At 36.4% G+C, this 19,395-nt stretch overlaps 1 protein-coding gene across 5 annotated transcripts in view; it reads right to left on the bottom strand.

Annotated features, from left to right (window-relative positions):
* Positions 1–4,063: 4,063 nt before the first annotated feature.
* The window catches only part of rasgrp4 (RAS guanyl releasing protein 4), a 51,727-nt gene continuing 36,395 nt past the window's right edge, over positions 4,064–19,395 (bottom strand). For 3 of the 5 annotated variants that reach the window (XM_056478210.1, XM_056478209.1, XM_056478212.1), the window contains exons 11-17: positions 16,514–16,618; positions 16,226–16,335; positions 14,302–14,452; positions 13,872–13,908; positions 13,624–13,776; positions 5,245–5,453; positions 4,064–5,099 (exon numbers count right to left, since the gene is read on the bottom strand). In XM_056478210.1, coding sequence (XP_056334185.1) covers positions 4,989–5,099; positions 5,245–5,453; positions 13,624–13,776; positions 13,872–13,908; positions 14,302–14,452; positions 16,226–16,335; positions 16,514–16,618 — 876 coding nt within the window. In that variant the 3' untranslated portion in view covers positions 4,064–4,988. The remainder of the gene's footprint in view (positions 5,100–5,244; positions 5,454–13,623; positions 13,777–13,871; positions 13,909–14,301; positions 14,453–16,225; positions 16,336–16,513; positions 16,619–19,395) is intronic. The other 2 variants (XM_056478213.1, XM_056478211.1) reach the window with 2 other exon arrangements.

The following is a 19,395-nucleotide window of genomic DNA, read 5'->3' as shown; positions in this document are numbered from 1 at the left end:
ATTTCATACACACATCTTGTTAAACATTTACACACTCTTTTCCCAAATCCAGGTAAACACTGGCTGTTAACTGATTGAGCTGTGATTGTTTTAAGCTAAATAACTCAGTATGGACATTACTGATATGATCAAACTAGATATTATTAGTATCAAATTAAGGTCAAATTAAGGATTTAATCGAAGTGTAATTTAAAGCTATTATATGGAGATATTATAGTTGTAGTACCACAAATCGCCTGCAGGTGTAGTAACTGAGGTGTTTCCTCAACACTGATTGTTTTGCCAAAAGCAAGTATTGATTTGCCTGAAATGTGTTTAATTTGGAAAGTAGATGCTTTCCATATCATAAATATAACGTCATCATTTCCCACAATTTAACATGTGACCGTATAAAGCATGTTTTTTGGTTTAAATTGTAGTTGTTCAGTGTTTGATAGACTCATTGCCTTCAAAAACACAAACTGAGAAGAGTTGTGTTTTGAGGACAAAAAGTTTTATTCTTCTTGATTTCTATAAAATCCAAGCTGATTTTAAGAGTGTTGATGATTAAACTGGCGGAGAAAGTATTGCATTTGTTTCTAAAATGTTTAGTTCGTACTGGATGTTCTACTGTTCTGACCTGTCCAATTAATTTTTGCTTTGAGAATTAAATCATAAAACAGTACTTTGACTCTGATGATGATTTAATATTCACACATGGTGTTTCACACACAATTTCGCTCCACCTCTTTACCGTTGACCAGTGCAGTGCCCCAAGGCTCTATTCCAGCACTCATGTTATTCTCACTGTTTATGCTTCCCCTTGGATCTGTATTTGAGAAGTGTGGTATGAGCCGTCATTGTTATGTGGATGACAGGTAACTCGTATGTGCTGTTGGGGATGGTTTCATCCACTCTGGGGGGATTTAGAGTCTTGATTTGGCCAAACTTTGTCTGTTTCAGCTAGCTGAATGATTTGAATCTTAATTTGACACACGTTTTAAGAAAATGCTTAACAATGCTCAATGCTACACTCTGGGCAAATAAAAACTGCTGTAAAATGCATCAGAGAAGTATTTTTCTCACTTTTTTTGTTGTTGCATAAATCTGTTCATCAACCACAGTCCTGATCTAAACTACTAAATTGCTTAGAAAATTACAGTTTAACTCTTTAATTGCCAAATTCACAAATTATGTCACTGATTTGGTGAAAAAAACCACACAAAATGACGTGTTTTCAATATTAAAAGTAATTGTGGCCTGGATTGTTTTTTTACCTTTATCAAAGTCTTGGACATGTGAAACAACATTGCCTTTGATGCATTGTTTTTGATATTCTTTTTCTCCCTGATTTACTGTTGGTGGCTGTTTTTGCCCTGTTGACTTCCATTATACCCAAATTGTTTTTATTACAAAGCCATGCCACCATATAATCAGGCATTTCTGATTGTTGGTGGTTTTCCCTGTTAGAAGAGGTCAGATTTGTAATTTTTACTGTTGATCATCAGTTGGCAAAATTAACCCTTTAGATTGGCCTGTGCAAAAAAAGCTTAGTTTCTGGATGTTATATGGAGTATAACAGCAAATTAAAGTGTGTGTATGTGTGTCTGTGAGAGTGAAAGTGACTTGCGCGCACTTACATTGATGTGTCTGAGAAAATCAAAATATGCATCTCAACTCTCAGAACTAAATGGAGTAAACAAAAACAAAGACTATATTTATGCACCATCAAATGTGCTTATAATGGAAGTCAAAAGGGCAAAAACAGCCACCAACAGTAAATTAGGGAGAAAAAATGAAAATCTAACAATGCATCAAAGCCAATGTTACTAATCGTTCACATGTCCAAGACTGATGAAAGGTCAAAAAAATCCAGTCCACATTTACTTTTTATATTGAAAATACGTCATTTTGTGTGTTTTTTTTCACCAAATAAGTGACAATTTTTGAATTTAGCAATTAAAGAGTTAAAATCCTGTCATTTTTAAAAACATTTTGTAGTTTTGATCAAGACTGATGTTGATTAACAGATTTATGCAATAAAATTTGAAAAAAAAAATGTATCGGATGCATTTTTACAGCAGTTTAATTCAGTGGATGTTTTCATCCTGAACATAATCAAAAGCTAGTACATTTGAACAGTGCACAAAGGTTAAATTTAAATTTATCTTTCTCTGAAACATAAGAATGAATTAGACCAGGTGGTTGACCGCCTCTTGGATGTTAAGGCATGGATGTCTCTAAATGTTTTAAGCCTAAATGAGAGTAAAACCGAGATTGTGGTGTTCACCCTTCTGACACACACATAGTACACCAAACCTTAAAAACGTCCCGGAGTTGCTCTTAGAACAGGAGTGTTCACAGACCAATTGTAGTTTATAACATTATTTTCACAATTTTTATTGTTGAATAATTTTTATCAGAATATTGCAAATGATAAAATATCACCTATTCATAGTGTGAATGGAGTATATGCACACAGGCTTTTCATTTCAGTCAGCCAGCCCCAGGGCTTCTGTGTAGTTGTCCTCCTTTACAAAATCCTTGCGTTTAAGATCTGATTTCTTTAAAAAAAAACACCGATCTTCACTCCCTGGCTGAAATCCGATGTAAAGTGGGTATCAGACCAAACAAGAAGCACTGCATTAAATTCCTTTATTCTTGTCATGCCTTAAAAATATGGAAATTAATTTTACCCCAGTATTTTCATTGGAGTTTCTGCGCTTGCCTGCTGCTAATAACTGCTAATGTTTTTTCGTCTCTTTCTACGCTTTTATAACCAAATGGATGCTTATATATATATATATATATATATATATATATATATATATATATATATATATATATATATATATATATATATATATATATATATATATATATATATATATATATATATATATATATATATATATATGTATGTATGTATGAATGTGTGTGTGTGTGTGTGTGTGTGTGTGTGTGTGTGTGTGTGTGTGTGTGTGTGTGTGTGTGTGTGTGTGTGTGTATATATATATGTGTGTGTGTGTGTGTGTGTGTGTGTATGTATGTATGTATGTATGTATATGTATGTATATATATATATATTATACATACATATATATACATACATATATATACATACATACATACATACATATATATAATTATATATATATATATATATATATATATATATATATATATATATATATACATATATACATATATACACACACATATATATATGTATATGTTTGTATATATTTATATATATAATTTACACGAGGAACTTGATGAGATTTGAGGCTAGTTTAATAAATGTGTTTATAGCTTTCAACTTCTCGCCAGTGATCATGAAGCAACAAAGTCCACGCATTTGTTCCCTATTTATACCTATTTCCAGACACCCCAACCCGCCACCCCCGTAATTCGCTCCCTGTAATTTGTCCATAACCATGGATCAAGCAGAGGTGAGAGATGCTAAGTTTGACTTTTCGGTGATCGTCTACTCTTCCCTGTTGATCACCCCTGACCTACTTTCAGGTGAATCTGAATTTCTGGTTTTGAATTTTAGATGATTGAATTTGATGTTCTGAATTTCTTCATCTTGAAACTGTATTTTAACAAACTGTAAATCTGCATTCTATGAATTTAGAAAACAAAAAATCTGAACGTCTATAAAAAATTCTGCCTTGAAAAATTCAGTTGTCTTACATGTCAGATGTTCAATTTCCAAGTTATGAAATTCAAATTAAGAAATTCAAATGTAAAAATTCATATAAAGAAATATAAAATTCAGATGTATTAAATTACAATTGTCAATAATTCAGATGAACACAATTCAATTTCAGATTGTTTTGGCATATCATTAGCTCCATATTAAAGGTAGAAATTGAAAATAGTCACAAACCTTTCACCGGAAGTTGATCATTGGCTGAAATACACTAGCTGTGCATAGAGCCCATTACTTGTATTTAAGATATTGTGATGTGCACATAGAAGAAAACCTTTTCATGCTCAGAAAGCAACATTAAAGTGTAAACAGCATAATAGGACCCCTATAATGAAACCTGGATTTTGACGACAATAAACACATTTCGACTTTTTCTTTCACATTCATATTTTAATCACACCAGGAGTGCTTTATCGTGGAAAATACTTAAGTTGTATCATTCCTCAATAAATAAAAATCTATAACCTAAATTCATGATTTAGTAAAACTGACATTCAAGTTGGAGATGACAAAAGAGATAACAGAAAACACATTAGAAAAACAATTGAAAATAGGTCCAGTGTTCATCAGAAATGACCCTTAATGTCACTCTCCCGCCGCTTTTCATTAATGCTCATACTTTAATACGCCGGAGCACTAATGAAGCCGATTGTGATCATTTTGAACCGAGACGGGACTATTGTCCGACATAAAACAGTGACGCAATACCCTTTGTGTGCTACTCGATGAATTGTTCATTACATAAGGCACAGTGATGCATTCTGGGATGCATTATATCAGCACCGAAATGGCATCCCTTTACAGAGGAGGTACATTCTTACTCTTCAAGTTCAATACAGTTGATCACAGTTGAAGTTTTCCAGTGTGGACATTAAGACAATACAGTTTCATACTCTGCTCAAACCTCACTCATCCTGACATAAGACCCATGTGGTCTCGTATAAAGACTACCGGTAGTGAGATGGATGGTGTAGCAGTCCAACTTTGAGTACTGGAGGTCCATTGATGTGGTCCTCGCTGGCAGTTTACGCTGGTGCATAGTGAGCTCTTAACGTACGGATCCACCAATAGGCTTTCAAACACAGATCATCAGCAATTCCTTAAATAAAATCCCTTCTGGGTAGAATTTCATCATAGTTAATGAACGTCATGAACAATCTGTTGAAGACAATAGAAGAAGACAGTTGGCGAGAAAGACGAGGACACGTTCTTCAGTGTGTTCTGTCCAGTGTATTTAACAGTTCCCCCACACACACACACACACAACCAGACAGCCACATGCACAAAAACTACTTCAGTCTGGTTCCTTTCGTTTATCTTTGTTCAGCTTCAGTTCATCCATTTTCTCCTGTAGGAGAGAGCTAGGGGCAGATGAACCTCGCACCCTTGCCGGAAGAGTTGCGCTCTGGGATGATATAAGGCAGGTAGGTGACGTTAGTCTCAAGACGTTTTGGTTACCCACTCGCTCACTACATTAGCTTCAATGTAATGTATTTTAAAACACGCTGTGGAAAAGCTTATAAAAGAAACACCATGCTTCATGGCAATACCTTTTCAAGAGGTGGATGCTGTTTCTGGGAATGAAGACGATCTTTCCGTTTGGCCACTGGTGTCCAAACTCCCGGGTCTGTCTGAGTGGACCTGTCAGATAGTGTAGCCGCTTCTGCGTCGCTGTCTGATGAAGTTTGACCCTTGGAATGTTCAGATTCATTTCCATTTGGAAAGACGAACGTTTCCTCTTCAGAACCTGATTGAAAGGCTGTAACACAGGAGAAGGTTTAATAAATCACCTGTCAGTTTAAAGTCCCCATATTAAGCTAATTTCATCTATGAGTTTACTAGTGTGATGGTGTTCAGCGAGTAAAGACACTTTTCCACAGCATGGTATGGAACTATTTGATTCAGTATGGCTCACTTTCGGGGGGCTTTATTAGTAGTTATGGATCGTTCTTGAACGATTCATTCATTTTGAACGAATCTTTTGTATGACTCGAGAACAATGAGTCCTCTCAGGGACAGTGCAGGTGGAGAAGAATAGTTTCGTTTTTTTCTCGAGTCCTCTATCGGGTTTGAGTCGTTCGTTCATCACGTGAAAGACAGAAGCCAATCATATGCAGTCAGATCTGGAAAAATATTTGATCTGTTCATTTTTCGAGTCATCTCTTTTTACATGCTGTCATGTGATAAACCAGTGACTCAAAAACCCGAAGACTCAAAAGGTGAACAAACAAGGGCTCAGACTGTATGCGTTGGTTAAGCTTATATGGACCTATCAGTATCAGGTGAACGAATGAACGAAATTTGATCAACGTTTAGGCTAGATGTAGATGTGTTTGAAAGCATCTCATAACATTTTATTCAATGTTATTTTGGCAAATTGAAGAAATGAGCCAAAGGTTCATTTATTTCGAAGACTCAAAGGTCAGAGTCAGTAAAATGATCCGAACTTCCCATCACTATTTACCAGTGTCACTTCAGGTGAGGTTTCAAGCGAGCTGAACCATGATGTATACACACCACTGATTAGTCTGAGAGAATTGTTTCTGCTACTGTCACTATTGGCATAAGACAGACTGTCTGGTTTCTGTCGCACATTTGTTTAAATTGCATTTGTGATGATATCACGACCATATAGGTGGTGCAACTAAAACAATAATCCCATCCACTTTAAGGGATTGTGTTCACCCAAACATTGAAATTCTGTCAAGAATTATTGACTCTGGTGTTGTTCCAAACCCCAAGACCTTTGTTCATCTTCAGAACACAAATTAAGATATTTTACATTAAATTCGAGAGCTCATCATCCTGCATAGACCTATGGAGAATGAGGGACCTCACTGATCTTACATTAAATAAAACAAAGTCTCAGGTGATTGTAAGAACATGAGAGTAAGTAAATAACAGCATAATTTTTAAATTTGCGTGAACTAACACTTTAAGTGGCACTAAACTGCGGTGGAAATACAAACCAAGCAGAGCAAAACTTAAACAAGCCGTGCTGAACTATACCGTACAATACCATGCAGTGGAAAACAAAAATAAGAGCTGAACAACTGTAGCTCACATTGATGTTAATCCTCACTAACACTGTCCTGTTTTTAATAATTCTTTATGATTGTAACTTGTCAGACTGTACGAACATGATCCCCATGTCCCTATAAGATTTTAGTTGTCAATGTCAAGACAAATTAAGACACAACATACACATGCAAGACTCATCTTAAATTTGGCATCATCAATCTTTGAGACATTCAGTAACGTGTTCGTTTTACTCATAACATGTCTTGAGAATGAAAAAAAAATTCAGCATTTCCTCAAGGTAGTTTGAAATTGTCTCACTGGTAATCAGGTTCAAAGCTTCAATTGGTTCTTAATTGATGCTTTTCATAAGAGAAGTTGCACTAAAAGTGTCTGATATCTACTGCTGCTTGAAGAAGAATTTTATTAGTGAAAACCTGACTTCAGTAGCCAATAAATGTCTGTGAGTGAATGTCAAACCAACGATCAAAGACCACAGACTTTAGCTTAGAAATAAAGGAATCTTTTTGGATTTCCAAAATTAGCCTCAGACGACTAAATCGAGGTCAAAATCAAACAATGTGAGTTAGGGTTTAAAGCTGGTTTATACATCTGTGTCAAGCCTAGCCATGCATTTATACTTCTGCATGCTGTTTGTGTTACTCTGCAATAACCCTTCTGAAACGTTAGCTGGCAGTAGGTTATGTATGTTCCTCTGTGTAGAGTTTCTTTGCGGGACTTTTGTTTTTTTCTGAATGCTACAAGTAACGTACAAGTAGCTAAAACTTGCTCATTCAGAGGAGGGAACTTGTGGACGCATAAAGCTGCGGTCACATTGGGCTTTGTGTGTGCGAAATTCTGTCGTGCGACGCTGCGAAAAGGGGCGGGATTAAACAAGCTTATTAGACATTTAAAAAAGTGAGCGATTGCTCCATGTTTTAAATTTCTGTCCAGAGAGGTCGTGTTTTGATCCTCGATTGGTCTCACGCAGTCAAGTGATGCGATTTAGCAGGTTAGAGTTCACCAAGCTTGAACTTTGCACTGCAGCAACCTGCGAAATTTAACGCATGACCCCGCGTTTCCGGTCTGACGCATTCGCGTGCGTATGAATGGAAGTCTATGGGAGGAAAAGTCAAGTGTGACCGCACCTAAACACCTTAGAAGATAAACACAAAACAAAGGTTTCCATCTGGAGCTCCTTGACGGGACTCGACACTTGTAAACACCATCGAGCTCACAGCTCTCAATGCAGCCCACGCTTGTCTCAGCTACCAAGCAGACCAATCACAGAGCTTGCACTACGTGTCGTTACATTTTTTGAGAGGTGCGCATCAGTGTCGGCATCAGCCTATGCGACCAATCAAAAGCTGTGCGCTTGACACAGAAGTATAAATCAGTCTTTAGAGGCTGCTATCAAGTTCCTGTCATCTATTGCTAATGGCTATAACATACCAAACCAACAGTTAAATACCAGGTCAGTATTTCAGTGTGTCCCATACCATTGATACTAGTTGTACACCAAATGGGGTATTCTGGCTATTTAAACTACATTCGGTGTGTCTGAAATAGCTATATAGTAAAACACTATATAGTAGCGAGTGGCTTTAGGGCAGAGAGATGTGAGAGCTAAATGAGGCCAGAGGCATTAATGTTAACGACTGTCACCTGTGTGTGCCACCTGTCTCTAATCTCACAGAGGAGCTCTGGAAGCTTGAATGAAGGAGAGACAGCAGTGGAAGATGAGAAGGGACCAGGCCTGGACACTTTGTTCGCTTTCAGCTTGGTGGTTGTCGCCACCTGTTTGCTTTATTTTCATTATTAAAATGATTTAAAGATCTTTGGTTCTCTGCGTCCTTCATCCCAATGGCTGGGGAGCCATCTAAACTCATTAAATATTTTGTGATAAACCGTATGTGAATTGGTCTAAGTTAATCGCATTCGCAAACCAGTACACCAGACAACCTACAGAATGCTGAGATTCTGAAGTGTGAATCTATGTGGCCATGGGAAACACAACGCAATAACACTGACGCAGGTAAATCACGACATAATGACAACATGACACATGTAATGTCTGAATTCCAGCAGTAACAAATGTTAACTTGAATTCACAGTAACCAGAATTAGGCAATTCAATTTTAGAGTCTTCCAGTAAAAGAGGTTAAAAATATTGATGACTCGTTTTGCATTACACACACTTCTGTCCAGTCAAACTCTTTGTAGAGTTAGAACACTTGCATTATTTACAAGCAACAGTAAATGTCTAACCCTAGTTCATGGTTGACCTAAAACATGTTTGCTATACTAAAATCCAAATATGACAGAAATGGCAACAGATGTTTCCTTTTGTATTTTGGCATGCGTCTGACTGAAACTGATTATTAAAGATGAAAAAAATGTTGACTGGAACTTGGTGCTTATCCATCGGAAATGGCAGATTGGATTTTGACCTTTAGGGTCTCCAAATGTTTGGAGTCCAACAAATGTCACCAGAGAAGCTTTTTTTTTTTCTTCACTGAGACATTTGAAAATTAAATGCAGTGACATGTATTATGCACAATAAAATCATCCACCATCATCACAGAATAAAATCATAATTTGGAATAGCATTCACTCTTACTTTATCTTACATATATTCTAATAAACTTGAAGCATAGTAGCTCATTAAAGAGACAGTTCACCCAAAACTGAAAAGTCTGTTATTTGCTCTGCCTTTACTTGTTCCAAACCTGTTTGACTTTCTTTTGCTGAACACGAAAGATGATATTTTGAAGAAATCTGTAAACCTGTAACCATTGACTTCCATAGTAATAGTGATTGCTTTTCCCAACATGGAAGTCAATGGTTACAGGTTTCCAAATTTCTTCAAAATATCATCTTCAATATATCTTCAGTGTTTGGAACCACTTGAGAGGGAGAGAGAGTAAATAGTGAGTACATTTTCATTTTGGTGTGAACTATCCCTTTAAGGACAGTATGCAGATTAATAATAGCTGGCAGTCTCCGTCAGAACTTCTAAGAACATCACATCACACCTAAAAATACAGCTCTATTCTGCTGAAAACACGAATGCTCAATTCATGAGTCAAAATGAGTATTAAATATAGCTCAATTCTACAGAAATGCTTAATTCAACACAACATCCTCTAAGCCACAAATAAACATGCACCAGTTTGTTTGCTTTGCAGGTAAATAAACACAGTATAAGAAAAGAAAAATTCACATATTCTGCAAGGGGTTCCCAAACTTATATATACAGTTGAAGGCAAAAAATATTAGCCCTCCTGTGAAAATTGTAATTGTTTTTGAAATATTTCCCAAGTGCTGTTTAATTTAGATATGATTTTAACATTTTTTTTTTGTCTTTAATGTTTTACTAGTTACTTTGCAAGTATTCAGATACTGATACTAGTATTCAGCTTAAAATGCAAATTAAAGGCTTAAAGGTGTAGTAGGTGATCTGTCAAAATGCTAGCCGTTAGCATAATTATTTTGAAACAGTTCCTCTCCTGCTGTCCAAAGCCACGCAGTGACGCCCCCCAGAAAATTTTCTTAGGGGTGGCCAGAAGAGGCCACACCAAATCTTGGAGTGGCACACACACACACACACACACACACACACAAAAAATGAATTCAGTGTAATGTTATATTTTTGTTACTGGTAAATAAAATAATGCGGTTTTATTCATTTAATTAATTACTCTTGAAATATTGCAGTTTATTGCTTGAAATAATTCAGCACGTACATGTGCAAACCAAATAAAATCAATATTTAGTTTAAAAACCTTTTTTTGTATATATATTTTCCAGTTATTTTTCATATACGTTTATTGTACAGCATATAGCACATGCCATGTCTAAAATTAATGAAAATTAATGAGTTTATAAAACAAACAAATGAATAAACTGAACAAAAGGCATTACTGTATACACACACACACACACACACACACACACACACACACACACACACACACACACTATACAGACCCTAATAATATAATTTATCCATATTCCTTTTTGAGACACAATATTATTAATGCAGCTTCTATTAATGTACCTTAAGGTAAATATTAAATTGTCCTCGCTGTATATTGAAGGTGTGTGCATGCTGTCAACGAAGATCGGGGAGTCGGAGGGGCAGTGAATCAACTACGACAGTGGCACCAATCAATCCACAATAATTTAGTGGCTGCTATTTATTTATACATTTATTTATTGAAATATTGTGAATTTACACAAGTACATGTACTTTATAAATATCAACAGTATAATCATACTGGGGTGGCCACAGGGGTGGCCAGAGTTTACACAGAGGTAGCCTTGTCCCTCAGAAGCCACGCCTCCTGAATTCACTAAGATGACAGTAGACAACCCACTAGATCATGTCATTCACCAGTTAAAAAACTTTATATTACTTTAATATACAATTCTAAATGAAAAACTGTATCAAATCTAGCACGTTGTCAGTTGTGGTGTAGTTATAGGGAGCAAAACTTGTCATAATGTGCAATATTTCATGCATGCAAGGATCTCTGGTTTCACTCTCTCATGTGCTTTGTCGTAAAGCCACTGCTGTATGCTTAGTGGTTAGGAGGCAGGGTGCAGGAATCACACTTAAGCCTCATTCACACTACAGGTGACTTGCAGTGGCAAAGCGACAAGCGACCTTTCATTTCAAAGGAGAGCAAGCTACTCCGTCTATGCGTGCGACAGTGACCATTGGCGACCAGGTGGGTGTGTCGAGCAACGCGACAAAGTTGAGAATCCTTCAACTTTTTGCAAATGAAGAGCGACTTTCTTGAGCGACAGCCAATAAGAGTAGGAGCACCAGTAGAGCTCACATGATCCTCTCTCAGCTCGCTCAGAGGCCAGTTGGATTCTCCATGCTGTAGAGCTACACAGACCTGTTTCAGCAAGCAGTGTTGCCAACTAAGCAATTTTGTTGCAAGATTTAGCAACTTTTTATACTACCCTAGCAACTTTTTTCCCAAAAAGGACCTAGCAACAAATTTAGCAATTTTTTACATTCATTTGGCTACTTTTAGCAATTTTTTACATTCATTTGGCTACTTTTAGCAACTTTAAAAAAGTGACTCAAAAGAGCAGTGGCTGCAGGCTTCACCCAACACACATATCACATTCAAGTTAAATTGCTAGCTCAGATTGTTTTTCATAACTGTTCATTTACTGATATTTGTTTACATGTATAATTGTTGGTAATTTAGGTAGCAATAAATTCCAATAGTGCTATAATTGTCACTTTCACAAATGTGTTAATTTCACAAGTTAACAAGAATACACAAGCTGTGATTGTTTAAAAGAATGTAACTGTTCATTATCAGTGTTATATTTAAAAATAATCTTATCAAAAAGTGTTTGTATTACTTTTACAAATAGTCAACTATATTTTTCATACAAATCTAAATGGACATATTCAAATAATGTTTATCCTGAGATGGCCAGTCAATTTGAGAAAACATTAATTATTCAGTATACTACATAAATAATGTAGTTTTGAGTAGCGATTACGCAATGACATTATCACGTAAAGTAATATGTTAATAAGAACCTATATATTGTGCATCTGGATGTAATGTTTTAATATAATATAATACACGGCGCCTCAGAGTAGAGACATGATGGGCTTACGCTTGTCAGATACTATATGATGACGTCACTGATATGCAAATGAGTGTGTGACGTCATCTGGTAACATTTAGCTACTTTTCATTGGAAATAGTTGGCAACACTGGCAGCAGGTCGCCACCCAGAGCGACAGACAGCTACAAAGTCACTGCTTGTGTAAATGAGGCATTATTGCTAAGCCATACTTACATGCTATTTCAGACCAAATATTCAGAGTAGCATGGTAAACAATATAGGGACCGCATTACAGATTGTCATTGCTCAAAAATGAACCAATGCGATCTGAATATAATACCAACTTCACCTCAGTAAAGCAGGCTAGGCTAGGTAGAATAGCGCTATTTACACTATTTGTTTTGTTTTTAAACTAAATACAAATCTACATTATCAATGTAGTAAAAGGTCACTTATGAAATTGAAAATAGTCACATCAATCTTAGGCCGGAAGATTTCAGTGGCTGAACAACACTTCTGTGCATATAACCTATTCTAAAATACTTTTAAAACATAACATTACCTGTCTAAAAGAAAGCTATGGAGTCATCCTTCCTCCAGCGTGCCAAAGTAACTCCAATATTGATTCAAGATTTAAAAAATTTTTGATTCAGCATTTGTTTTTACCGCTGTCTCTCTCTCTCTCTCGTGTGCATGTCATGAACGTGGCACACATTACGCACAAACAGCAGATCTGCGTGAATGGATGCACAGATGTCCAAATCTACACATCTTTTGGGATACTCATCACAATTATGAGAATTGTCGGCCTGACAAATTTTAATTGGATGAACATTTTTCAGTCTTATGCCTTACCCAGAATATAAAAATACATATAAATACATTTAAATAATTTATTTTAATCAGTACTATTGGACTGTAAAGAGACTTTCAACCAACACAACCAAAATGTTTCTGAAGACAATCACCTACTGCAACTTTAACTATGTTAAATAGGAAAGTCATTGCATAACAGAGCATTGTTCTGTAGTCATAAACTCTCTCAAGGGAGCTAATAATATTACCACAAATTATTTTTAAAATGTAAATGTTTGTATTCCTGCCAAACTAAAAGAAATAATTATATTAAATACTGTGAAATGTTCCTTGATCTGTTCAACATCACTTGGGAAATTTTTGAAAAATAATTAGAATTTCATAGGGAAAATAATATATATATTTTTTTCCTAGAGCTGTATAAGTATATAATATTATGATGGTCACTGAAGGATCTTGATCTATTTAGCATTAATGAGCGGCTCACATACATTGAGAAAACTCACTCCAGCTGTTGCCTTTAGTGTGAAGGCCTGAAACTGGGCCTGGTGTGCAGGGACAAGAGCTACTGTTGACTTGAAGCCTCTTCAGACACTCCATTCCCACCACATCCTTACAGTGCTTATGACAGTTCACTCCGCAGTCTAAAAAAGAGAGATAGGAAGAAGCTGCAGAGTTATTGTGGTGCTGAGGTGTCATTATATACAGTATAAGGACTGATTGATTAAGATATTGTAACCTTTGCAGTGATAGCCTTGTTTTATGACTCCCCATAACTAATGGAAAAGCAGAGGGGGGAAAAGTTAGATGTTGCATTTAGTCAAATCTGATCAAATGTATTGGCTCTAAGTTTGAAGGAACACGCCACTTTTTTTAAAAGGCTTTTTTTTTCAAGTCTCCTAAAGTTAAACAGTTGATGAATCATTTTTGAATTAAAAAAGAAATATATATATTTTTAATCGAGAATATTAACAAACATTTTTGGAATCAAATGCTAATGGTCTAATCCGATTCAATGAATTATGCTAAGCTAAGCTAAAAGTGACCCTACCAAACAAGAAATCGGCTCAATGGATTCAAAAATAGTTTAAGTCAATTGTTTAACTCTAGGTGACTTGTAAAAAAAAAAAAAAAAGGCTTAAAAAAGTGGTGTCTGTTTAAATACGTACAAATCCTCCGCATGTGTCGCAGAATGTGGGTCTCTTGTACGTGGTCTCATGGAAGTTGTGAAGGTTGTGGAGGTTGAAGCCGAGTTTGGCACACACTGACATCCCACGCATGAAATAAGAAGTGATTTCCTCCCGACTGATCTCTCCTTCTCTGGAAAACAGAGCAACGCAGAATAAGACCTGAATTCATTCAGTCCAGGAAAAAATCCAGTTAACAAATAATTAAATAAATAATCGTCAGCATTTTTACATCTTAAAGGTTGCGTGAACTGGAAGTTGTTGAGACTTTTATTTTAGTATGTTGATTTACTTTCAACTGAAATTAAATATTGGGAAAGGGGCGGGGCTTACTATTTGCGCATCATTCCCTCATGGCAAACTAAAGCTGCGGTCACACTGGGCTTTTCTTCCCATAGACTTCCATTCATACGCACGTGAATGCGTCAGACCGGAAACGCAAGGTCATGTTTCAAGTTTCGCATGTTGCTGCGGTGCAAAGTTCAAGCTTGGTGAACTCTGACCTGCGAAATCACATCACTTGACTGCGTGAGACCAATCGAGGATCAAAACACGACCTCTCTGGACAGAAATTTAAAGCATAGAGCAATCACTCGCTTTTTTTAATGTCTAATCATCTTGTTTAATCCCGCCCCTTTACACAGCGCCGCACGATAGAATTTCGCACACACAAAGCCCAGTGTGACCATAGCTTAATGGTTAAAGGGGTGTGGTTAAGAATGTTGTGGCTGAAGACTTCAAATTGACTTCAACAGAGAAGAAACACCACTTAAAAAATTGATTGAAGAAAAAAAAATTTGTAGATTAACTTTCATTAATTCAGGGTGTTAAACTCAATGCCTGAAAGATCGCAGCTCTGCAGAGTTTACTTCCAGCCCTGTTTCAACACACCTATCTGTAATTATCAAACCAGCCTAAAGCACTTAATTAGTTTGATCAGGTGTGTTTAATTAGGGTTGGAACTAAACTGTGCAGAGCTGTGGCCCTCCAGGAAGTTTTAACAGCTGTGGATTAATTGTTCACTTAAAGAACGACAATGTGCACTAGCAAAATAAACACTGTCAATTTGACCATGAACTAATGTCTCAATACATTTTGTTCTTAATTGTCTTGATAAATGTAGTCTTCTTTAGTTGAAAAATATAAATATTCTGCAAAATATATTTGTATAACAAAAAAAAATCATTATTAAATAGTTTTTTACAGAACTGTTGAATTTGTGTACAGTATTTAAGTAAATATATTATAAGTAACTGTAATTTACCTAAAAATTTTAAGTGATCCCTTTACTTTTAATCAAAAAAGTTATTTAATAGCAGTAACTAATTACTTTGTAAGTAATTACACCCAACACTGTGCATAACAAATTAGAAAACATTCAAAATTCATTCATTCATTTTCTTTTCAGTTTTGTCCCTCTATTAATCAGGGGTTGCCACAGCGGAATGAACCGCCAACTTATCCAGCATATGTTTTACGCAGTGGATGCCCTTCCATCTGCAACCCAACACTGGAAAACACCCATAGGCTCTTGCATTCACACACATACACTACGGCCAATTTAGCTTATTCAATTCACCTATAGCTCATGTCTTTGAACTGTGGGGGAAACCCACGCCAACACGGGGAGAACATGCAAACATCACACAGAAATGCCAACTGACCCAGCCGGGGTTCGAACCTGCTATCTTCTTGCTGTTAGGTGATCATGCTACCTACTGTGCCACCATGACACCCCACATTCAAAATTAGAAAAGATTTAGCAATTTTTTTACGATAATATTATTTTACTGTATTATTGATCAAATTGATACTGTCTCTGTAAGAACTTAATACTATTTCAGAATCAAACAAAAACAAATCTTACAAACCCTAAACTAAATCATCAGTGTAACAGTCATCTTACCTATCACTCTCATGTGTGCAGAAAGAGAAGGGGAAATTGGCAGCAATCTTCTCAAATTCTTCCAGAGAAATGTAGCCGTCCATGTTCAAATCATAGTTCTTTATGATGGACTGCAGAGGGCAACAGAATCACCGTGAGCTTCGATGTGAGACACTTTTGACATTTGCTTTTAAAGGCCCTTTACAATTTTAAGGAAGTGAGAGTGGACAGCCAGGAACTGGCCGTCTACATCTCAATCTAACTGGAACTGGCTCTAACAGTGGGAATGTGCATGTTTTTCTCACTTACATCCACCATTTGCTTGACGTGTTTTGAGATGGTGGCAGGATCCAGACGCGGAGTCACTCCAGATCCCCACTCTGCTACCACCGGGGGCTTAACAGGAGCTATGGGCTAAAAAACAAAACAAAAAAATTTTAATTAATTAATTGACAAAACATTATTTAAACATTAATGATCATTAATATGTACGCCTCAGGCTGCATTTTAAGATTATAATAATGATCCATTATTTTAAGCTTATTTTTAAGTTTTTCAAAGCTTATATATTAAACTTACCAATTTTGTGGGACACAAATTTTTTAAATACGAGATCGTCAAAGATACTCGCACCAATTTGTTTTCTATGCATTACTAAACACTGACCATTTAGAGCTCATCAGAACACAAAATGCTGGATATACAGATTTATAAATTTTTATCATCACCACAAAGGAAGCAGTTTATTTTTTTGGGGGGAGGGGGGGGGGATATGCAATGAAGTATGATTATTTTGCACATGTTTATTTCAGAGCACGTCATGGTATGTGAAAGCTCTGAGGTCTGCATCAGAGCCAAATATGGTTCCAAAAATGGTCAATAAGAACCTTCTGATTCTACTTACTTAAGCCACATACCTACTATGTTGATATCAGAGAACAATTTGACTAATTGAATCGATGCAGTACATGGCACCTTTAAACAGAGCACAGCAGATTTCTCAAGCACCCGCAGAGTGTTTTTAGAAGAACACAGGCATTTTCAGCTGCATCAGTGAACACTTGCCCTCTCAGTCTGCATTGTGTGAACGCACTGATGACGTCTACGCGAACAGAGTGCGTAGAGATATGCCAAAGCACTGTTCGGACCAAATATTTTGATTAGATGGAAGTTTTACATCCAATTTATTTTATAAATACATTTGAAATATGTGCTTTAGCCTAAATATTAGTAAAACTGCAAAAACCTAATTCAACACACAACTCATTCCAGATTTGCGGGTACATTTTATAGGGAAATATAATGTTGAAAATGGCCAAACATTGCAATCAACATCATTCGGATGTGAAGGAGTTCTCATATCACATCTTTTGTGAATTCTTTATTTCAAATGTAGACGTCACACACAAATAGAAAGTGGGACAGCTGATAATGTTTTGTGCTTCTTGGCTTGTTGCTGTTTGTCACAAGAAGAAAAAAGCTTTGTTTGAGCATGGTTCATTTCTGCACACTGTCATTTTATTATTAGTGTCATGCTTTGTCTGTGTATTTAACACAAGACACTTCTTGTGTTGTCGTTCCCCTGGTTTGTTACATGTGGAGGTGATTCTCTGTAAACCACTAGCATTCAACAGTGAATCTAGCTCCACCTTTTGGTATCATATTGTTGTGCTTAAAGAAATAGTTCACCCAAAAATGAAAATTAACTCAATCTTAACTCACCCACGTGTGGTTTACATTACAGAAGATATTTTGAAGAAAGCTGGAAACCTGTAACCACTGATTTCATAGTAGGAAAATAAAACATATGCTATTCAAAGTCAACTGTTCAGGCTTACGATTTTCTTCAATATATATATTTTTAAGAATTCACACTTAGCTGATGATTGATAATAAAGCGTATTTGACATGCTGTCCCGGGAGAGAGCCCTAAGTTCAGAATATCCTTGAGCCCGGGGCTCCTTCCCATTAGAAGGGGCGGGGAGAGAGTTTTAGCTCAGGTAGGTCTTGAGAACTCCCCTGCTTGTGAACGTGCTGAGATTTATCTGACTAAGAGTTGCCTTAAGATGCTATTTTGAAGTAGTCAATTTACTCTGCAGGCAAACTCCGCACAGAAAGCCGACCAGCTCGGAGAGGGGCAGAGCCAGTGGCGTTCTTGCTGTGAGGCAACAGTTGGGATTTTTCAAGAGGAAGATGATTGGAGTAGAAAGCTCTGGTAATTTATAGTGTGTCAGTATTCGTCTGATTGGTGCAATATACGAAGTTGATGCGGTACCGGCTGTGTTCAATCTTAAGCACATGATTCTCTCAAAATTTGTTTAGAAATAAACCACACTTTGTATTTAACAGAAAAAAAGAAACTTAAACAGGTGTGGACAAGTAAAGGGTGAGTAAATGATGACAGAATTTTCATTTTTGAGTGAACTATGCCTTTAAGAATGGGGTGCCAAAATAGCGGTACGGTACCTTATGGAAAAGTAAATAAATGTGTACTGTACCAAATTGTACCACTCAGTGGATACTGGCCATAACCTTAACCATAAACACGTTCTTATTAAAGGGCCATGAAACCCCCCTCTTTCAGTTCAAGTCTACCTCAGAATGTTTTCAAAAAACACGTCATGATGGGCGTGGAGCGCTGCGAGCAGAAGGAGGAGTGGGCGTGGCTGGCAGAGCAGGGGGAAAGGAGGGGAGAGAACAACTGTCAGTTGGCTCACAAAATAAGACACAAACCCTGCAGAGACGGATGACTTTATAGTTTACAAAGTTAAATTGCAAAGAAATAAACCATAAGTAATTTAATGCCCTGCTACATATATTATTCATAATTTCATATACATATAACTACAATTTGTTCTATCATTATAAAGATAAGAGCAATTCCATGTAAATGTCAACCTTGGCATGAAAAAAATGAAGTTTTCAACAAAATACTGAAACCGTTTCTATGTTTTTTGTGTAAGCAAGTATTTTACAGTACTTTAGACATGCTTAAAATGTCTCCGTCAATGTTTTTAAACAATTTAATTAGATTTACCAAAGTCACGCGAATAGCAATTTCACATCTATCACATCCAAAACGCAGAGGTGTCTATAACAAAGCTTTTTCCTCATAAATGCAAAAATATAAAATTAAATAAAATCAATCATGATTGTTCTATAGTGAGCCGACTTTTTCTCCTGTTGATTAG

This window comes from Danio aesculapii, chromosome 18 (genome assembly GCF_903798145.1).
Source record: "Danio aesculapii chromosome 18, fDanAes4.1, whole genome shotgun sequence".
Lineage (NCBI taxonomy): Eukaryota > Metazoa > Chordata > Actinopteri > Cypriniformes > Danionidae > Danio > Danio aesculapii.
The sequence above is the reverse complement of the archived record's forward strand: the minus strand, read 5'-3'. Positions and strand labels throughout refer to the sequence as shown.